General features: G+C 53.6%; 1 protein-coding gene across 2 annotated transcripts in view; it reads left to right on the top strand.

Annotated features, from left to right (window-relative positions):
- The window catches only part of LOC101655181 (triple functional domain protein), a 146,959-nt gene that overhangs the window by 61,347 nt on the left and 78,058 nt on the right, over nucleotides 1-7,554 (top strand). For both annotated transcript variants that reach the window (XM_045285010.1, XM_045285011.1), the window contains exons 13-16: nucleotides 261-380; nucleotides 3,159-3,350; nucleotides 4,464-4,613; nucleotides 6,547-6,661. In XM_045285010.1, coding sequence (XP_045140945.1) covers nucleotides 261-380; nucleotides 3,159-3,350; nucleotides 4,464-4,613; nucleotides 6,547-6,661 — 577 coding nt within the window. The remainder of the gene's footprint in view (nucleotides 1-260; nucleotides 381-3,158; nucleotides 3,351-4,463; nucleotides 4,614-6,546; nucleotides 6,662-7,554) is intronic.

Here is a 7,554-nt window from a genome sequence, read left to right as displayed (position 1 = left end):
TTGTTACTGGTAACAAAGAGAGTGGACAGTTTATGCCGAGAGGCACCGAGTCTGTGTGCCCTCCCTAGGCTCCTCACCGGGGGCTGTGTGCTAGGACTCACCGAGGAGGAGCAGGCACGGCTCAATGACCAGGAATGGACCTCAAACTCTTGGCATTGTCAGTAGGAACATCCATTCCAGCCAGCAGGAGCAGGGAGGGTGAGTGTCCGGGGGTATGCTGGGAGGGCCAGGGCTAGCATCGAGCGTGTGTACCATTCCAGGTGCTGGGATGGATCCGCAACGGGGAGTCCATGCTGAATGCTGGCCTCATCACAGCCAGCTCCCTTCAGGAGGCCGAGCAGCTGCAGCGTGAGCATGAGCAATTCCAGCATGCCATCGAGGTGAGGCCTCTCCCGCGGCCCCCACAGTACAGCCAATGGCGTGAGGCACGGGGCATCAGGTCCCCTCACACGGCCCCCACAGTGCAACATCAGGTCCCCTTCCATGGTCCCCACAGTGCATCCAGCAACGTGAGGCAAGGGGCATCAGGTCCCCTCACACGGCCCCCACAGTGTAGCCAGTTGGGTGTCACCTCCCCTCCCCGGGCTGTCAGCTCCCTCCACACGGCCCCTACAGCGCAGCCCATGGGGACACACAGGACCAGTCAAACCAATTGCAATCCCTCACCACGCATCCTGCTATAAAAGGTCTCCTGGGTGGGTGGGCCCCTGTCCTCCCAGATTGGCGTACCCGCCAAGACGTCTACAATCTGCTGTCTTAGACATATCTTCAGGCTGCGTGGCCAGTCTCAAGGAAGGACTGTGCTCGAGATGCCCTGCAAATCCTCAGACACACCCTGGTGCTGGCGGCCATGCTGGTGCTATGTCCCGTGATAGGCAGAACCCAAAGGAGCCTCAGCCGAAGGCTCTGGTCAGTGCCGGGCACCACACCCCCCCAGTGAGCATCACCGCGTGCACATTCGGTGTTGCAAAGGTTTCTTTCCCGTGGGGGAGAGGGTGACATGTATGGTGTGTGGGCTCTCATCAGCATCGCTCATAGCTCTAGATGAATTCATCTCCAAAAACTGGGAGCCGTCGGACACCCCTTAACGCTTGTCCCAGGGGCAGGGGCTCTGCTCACTTGGAAACTGTACTCTGCGTCCGGCGATTCTAGTGGCGACATTGCCAGGATGGCACACACCCTGGGCCACGCTTCGTGGGATCACTGGTGCTTTCTCTGATGAAACGCAGGATTTTCTTGTTAGTTTAAGAACCTGTCCACAGAGAAGCAGGTCCCCTCTGACTTCCCCTGGGCATGCCCTTCAGTGAACAGCACCTGGTCCTCCGCCTCACAGGTTCTTCGGATGCTCATCCAGGAGCAGATGCGTGTAAGGAACCGGCTGTTGTCATTTGGGTGGACTTCTTTTTTTTTTGTGGGGGGGTGGACTTATGGGGCGTGAACCCCCAGAAAATGCGGCTGGTTCATCCTCAGCGACGATGTTTGTCTCTTCAAAATCAGTCGCTCCTGAGGACTCTCCACTGAAGATGATGGCAAAACACACATGGGTCCCTTTCTTCCCGCCTTGCTCACACTGCTCACACGCCTGTTGTCAGCCGGAGCACCCACTGCAACAGCGTCTCTGGAATGTGGGTGGTGACAGTTTGTTAGTCCGGGTAGACTAGAGAAACAAATCTACGGACACTCGTGTAGAAGAAAGAGCTTTATGTACAAGACCAATTGGATATTGAGAAAGCATCCCAGCCCAGTCCAGATCAAGTCTCTATGATACCAATCTCTATATAAAGTCCTCTTCAGACTCACAAAACACATGCAATGACACCGAATGCAGGAAGATCAGAGGCCAGTGGGTGCAAAGTTTTGTGGATCCAGTGGCAGTGTAAGCACCTCAGTGCTGGTGTGCGTCTCCACGTGGCTCCTCCAGCTCCGAGGCTCTGGCTGCCATCAGCCTTTCTCCATGGGGCTTGTCAAGCTTGTCTTGCAGGTACTGGGTGTTTGTCCCACCTCCAGCGATCTGTTTCTCTCCTTAGCACCTCCAAATGAGGTCATCAAGCTATGACCTGATTGACAGACTAAACCCCACCCTTCACTTGTAAGTCTCAAGTTTGTGGAACTATCACACCACACAGTTCTTCCTTGTTCTCTCTCACACCGAGAGCCCCGACTGGAGACACAGGATGGAGATTCTTGATGCAGTTCAGCCTCCATCTTTCCTTAGATGATTACCCCTTCCAAGACAGGACTCCCCTTCCATGTTTTTTGTTTGCTGAAACCACGTGCTTTCTTTCAGTGAAAGAAATTTGTGTTTCGGAATAAAACAAATTATTTTCTCAAGGTAATCTGGGTTTTGATAATGTGTAGTGGGACACTTCAGTCCTGAGCAGTGTCTAGTGTTGGGCTTGGTGAGATGACACCCATCACACAGTTATTCGGGCCCCACGTGGGGGCTTGCTGTGGCTGTTAGGTGCCATCAAGTTGGTTCCCACCTACAGCTACTGACCTTATGCACAACAGAAGGACTCACTGCCCGGTCCTGCGCCATCCTCACGACTGCTCCTATGCCTGAGCCCATTGTTGCAGCCACTGTGTCCATCCATCTCCTTGAGGGCCTTCCTCTTTCCAAGCATGTTGTCCTCCTCCAGGGACTGGTCTCTCCTGACAACATGCCCAAAGTATGTGAGAACAGTCTCGCCATCCTTGCCTCTCAGGAGCACGCTGGCGGTACTTCTTCCAAGACCGTTTGGTTTGTCCTTTCAACTGCCCGTGGTACTTTTCCGTATTCCTTTCCAGCCCCACAATCCACATGCATCCACTCTTCTTCAGCCTTCCTTATGGGATGTCCAACTTTCACAGGCGTCTGAGGTGACTGAAAATACCATGACTTGGGTCAGGTGCACCTTAGTCCTTGCTTTTCAATCTTCTAAAGATCCACCCATGGGAGGGCATATACAAAAACAGCATAGCAGCTTCCTGTGCACTCCAGAGGCAGAGCGGGTAGGTGGGCTCTCTGTGTCCCATGGGTCGCAAGCAGTTGAGTATAAACCCAGTATCTCCTAGAGCATCCACTGCAGTTTTGTTTTGTCTTGATTTTCTTTCCCCTATAAAATACGTAAATGGGAGCGGCCCTTGCTGACGATGCCTTCTGTCGCCGTCTCCACTAGAAAACGCACCAGAGTGCACTGCAGGTGCAGCAGAAGGCGGAAGCCATGCTGCAGGCCAACCATTATGACATGGACATGATCAGGGACTGCGCCGAGAAGGTGGCCTCCCACTGGCAGCAGCTGATGCTCAAGATGGAAGACCGCCTCAAGCTCGTCAACGCCTCTGTCGCCTTCTACAAAACCTCGGAGCAGGTAAGGGGTGTGTGTGTGTGTCAGGCTCCTAAGCTCTCTCACTCCAGACCATTAACTTGGACTTGTCAGCGCTGAGCAAGTTAACCCCAAGTTAAGCAGGGGAGCATCGCATTCTGGACTTGACTCTCATTCCATGGGCTACCTGGGTGACACCAACAATTCCACGCTTAGCCACTAACCAAAACATTGGTGGTTCAAGTCCACCTAGAGTGGTGCCGTGGAAGAAAGGCCTGGTGAAAAATTTTCCGGAAACTCGGCCACCGGAAATCCAGTGGAACAAAGTTCTCTCCTGACACACCTGGACTCGCCGTGAATCCGAGTGGATTCGACAACAACTTGTCTGGTTTTTCGGGAGCCCTGGTAGCATCCTGGGCTGTGCCTTGACCACAGGGTTAGATGTTCAAACCCACCAGCTGCTCTGCAGGAGAAAGACGAGGCTGCCTGCTTCCAATAAAGATTGAGAGTTTCTGGAAACCAAAGGGGCCATCTGTCTTGTCGGGCCACTAGGAGCAGGGACCTACTCCATGGTGGTGAGTCTGCTTGGTGTTGAGTTCCAGGTGTGGGAAACACCGTAGACTGGAAAGTGCAAAGACACCGTTTCCTCTCTTTAACTACCAGGACACTTCACTGAGTTTGGGGGAACTTTCCGCCATCTATTTTTTTCTGTGAACATTTTGAAACTCCAGAGTCACACGCAAACCCAATACGCAGACTCACTGCCATCGAGTCGATGCTGACTCAGAGCGACTGTCTAGGGCCGGGTAGACCTGCCCCTGTGGATGTCCAGGACTGTGCCTCTTTAAGGGAGTAGCCTCTTCTTTCTCCCACGGTGTGGCTGGTGGTTTAGAACTCCTGACGTGTGGTGAGCAGCTCCCATCGTGTCACCGTGACACCACCAGGGCTTCTGGCATCCCGTCAGATAGAGAAAAGTCCACTTCTGTTGTATCTTTTTCTGAGAGCCCTGCCGCCTTGGGCCCAGGTGTGGGCTTGCCCGGAATTCAGGGAGCACCGTGGCTCAACTCAGCCCCCAGCGCTTTGGCCCGACCGATGGTCAGCATGGGCGCCGCGTGGTGCCTGGCCATCCCTGAACCTGTGGCCCTTTCTGCTTCTCAGGTCTGCAGTGTCCTTGAGAGCCTGGAGCAGGAGTATAAGAGGGAAGAGGACTGGTGTGGGGGCGCCGACAAGCTGGGCCCCAATTCTGAGACAGACCACGTCACGCCCATGATCAGCAAGCACCTGGAGCAGAAGGAAGCTTTCCTGAAGGTACTGGGGCCTCACCAGGCACCGTGCGCAGACCCAGGGGTTCCGGTCGGTGAGGACAGGTCAGAAGGAGCCCTTGGAATTACAGATCTCTCCCACCCAGACCCCAAAGGGTCGTGGCTTCTCAGAGGAGCCTCCCTTCACCCGCATGCACACTCCCTCACAGCTCCCACCTCCCACGCCAGGGATGAGAGACTGGTCAGAGGACGCCAGGGATGAGGTGGTTGATCAGAGGAAGTGCTAAGATCTTTTCCACGTGTGATGCACACCTCTTCCTAGTTTCAGAGAGAGCCGTGTGAATTAGGGATGGTTGGGAGCTCGTGGAAGCGCAGAACCACCTGATCCTGAAGACAGAGCTCGATTGATTGATTAAGCTGCCTGTAGGTGCAAAGAATTTTCCCTCGGGTGGTTCTGCCTCTTCGGGAAGAGATTGAGGGGTAGGGGGTAAGTTCGGGAGAGGACGCCCCTTGGCTTACAGGTCGGGAAACTTGGGAAGCATTTCCCGCAGGGGAAACCTGACTCCAGTCTGCTAGGCTGGGAGCTGTAACTGAAGAGAGTGAACTCAAGAGAAGAGTGTCATCTTTGTCTATCATGAGCACGTGCCATCGGTCCTGAAGATTTTAAGCTGGGGTCACAATGTTTCAAAATGTTTACATCTGTTTATAAACGTTAGACGTGAATGCACCGCGCTGCCTTCTTTGGCCCCAAGAAGAAGTTGGTGCAGGTCTGCGCGTTCCCACCAGAAACACACACACCCACACACCCCACCCACCCCACACACCCCTGCTCACTACCTGTCCACCAGTCCTTTTCCCGTTCCCACCAGAAACACACACACACACCACCCACCCCTGCTCACCACCTGTCCACCAGTCCTTTTCCCGTTCCCACCAGAAACACACACACACACACACACACCACCCACCCCTGCTCACCACCTGTCCACCAGTCCTTTTCCTTCTGAGGCGACTCTGCCCTGACAGCCTTACTGTTGAGTCTGGGAGAAGGAATGGTTTCCAGCGCAGAGTGTTTGTTTCGAACAGGTTGGCGTGGGAAAGCACTAAGTGCACCCGATTCAAATAAAGATCTGGGAGCCCACCCCCAACTTGTGTCTGATAACTTATTCATTAAATGCCCGCCCTTGGGGAATGTTTGCGGTTGGGAGGCTTTATAATTTGGCCCCGTTCCTCTGAAATCGCATGAGTGCAGCACAAACTCAAACCCCCACTTAATTGACGTCATCAAAAAGGCATTTCGTCATGATTACAAAAAGCTGGTGTGGATTACAAAAAGCTCCAGTTTTGCCACATACTAGTGTGCTGGTTGTCTTGAAACCTTTTATTGTGGAAACCTAAAAGCCTCCCAAACTAGTGAGAACCCACCGGGAACTCCCCCATCTTCCCCGGCACTGGCAGATCTGTCTCCCACATAGCTGCTGGACACCAAGCCACCAAAGGCCAGCCCACCGGCCCCGTAGCCGGCAGTTCGGCAGAGCACCTGCAGACCAGCATCTGTGGCTACTTGAGAATCAAGCGGCAGGGCTGAGTGGTTGCTATAAGGAGCCAGAGGCTGAGGACCGGCAAAGCCTAGAAGATTTGGCCCCTGCCCCTCCCAGAATCCCTCATCGGCTGCAGCAGGGAAAGCTAGGCCCCTTTGAAAGGGTATCCGTTACTGCCGCTGTGCCCTGCCTCGGGCCTTTCTCCAGGGCAGTGGGCAACACAGCAGTTGGCTTCATCCCTCCGAGGTCAGAGGGGCGGGGGTGTTTGTTTGCTGTTTGAGATAGGTGAAAGCTGTAGGCACACTGGTGCAGTATTTGGCCTGCTGCGCCCTCCAAACCATAGGTTTTAGGTAAAAGCGTGTTCTACTTAAATGCCATGGTCACCCCTGTTCGTGCCAAGTCAGGTTAACAGCATAACCTGCTCTCCGTGGTTTTCAGGCCTGCACGCTGGCCAGGAGGAATGCGGACGTCTTCCTGAAATACCTGCACCGGAACAGTGTGAACATGCCCGGCATGGTGACGCACATCAAGGCTCCCGAGCAGCAAGTCAAAAGTAAGTCCCGGGGAGGTGGCCTCCGTGGTCCCAGCCGGGGCCAGCACGAGATGGGAGGGAGCTTGTGGACTTGACAGTCAATCCCAAGTTGCCAACATCTGAGTCCCGGTCGGCTGGCGAGTGCTTGCCCTTCGGTGTTACAGAAATGTGCCCTCGCTCTGAAACCAGTGAGCAGAGCAAACGATCTTCACTGTCACCTTCACTGACTGCACTGCAGCCTTTCAGTGGTCAGAAAGGCTTGGAGCCTCTTGCACGGAGTCCACTGGCTCTGCATGTGTTTTGACTTAGAAGGATGTATAAGACAAGGTACAACTGCGCTGCAGTTTCCCAGACGATCCGTTTTTACCAGAGGAGAGGCCACACCTTTCTCCCGCCGATTGACTGGTGGGTTGAAACCACTGACCTTTTGGCAAAGAGCCGAGCCCTTAACCTCCAAGCCACCGCGGTTCTAAGTAAGAACCGCTCACACGCGTTTGACTTAAAGACACACTTGGGAACGGATCTGTTCATAACCCAGGGCTGAGTGTAGTTTAAACCTGCGTCCATTTCATCGCATAGCGACCCTACAGGACAGGGTAGACGTGCCCTTGTGGTTTCCTGAGACCGTAATTCTTCGTGGGAGTAGACTGGAGGATTGGCACCTACTCAATGGCAGTGAGTTTTGAGTAGATTTTATGTGTTTGGTGTGTTAGGTTAACCCTTTGCTAAACTATTATTGATTGGCGGGGTTTTTTTGTTCTTTTTTAAAAAATTCATTTTATTGGGGGCTCATACAACTCTTATCACAATCCATGCATATATCCATTGTGTCGAGCACATCTGTACATTTGTTGCCATCATCATTCTTAAAACATTTGCTTTCTACTTGAGCCCTTGGTATCAGCTCCTCATTT

The sequence above is a fragment of the Echinops telfairi genome, unplaced genomic scaffold (assembly GCF_000313985.2).
Source record: "Echinops telfairi isolate 266 unplaced genomic scaffold, ASM31398v2 ScPeMD7_7469;HRSCAF=8507_1, whole genome shotgun sequence".
In the NCBI taxonomy this organism is placed as follows: domain Eukaryota; kingdom Metazoa; phylum Chordata; class Mammalia; order Afrosoricida; family Tenrecidae; genus Echinops; species Echinops telfairi.
The sequence above is the reverse complement of the archived record's forward strand: the minus strand, read 5'-3'. Positions and strand labels throughout refer to the sequence as shown.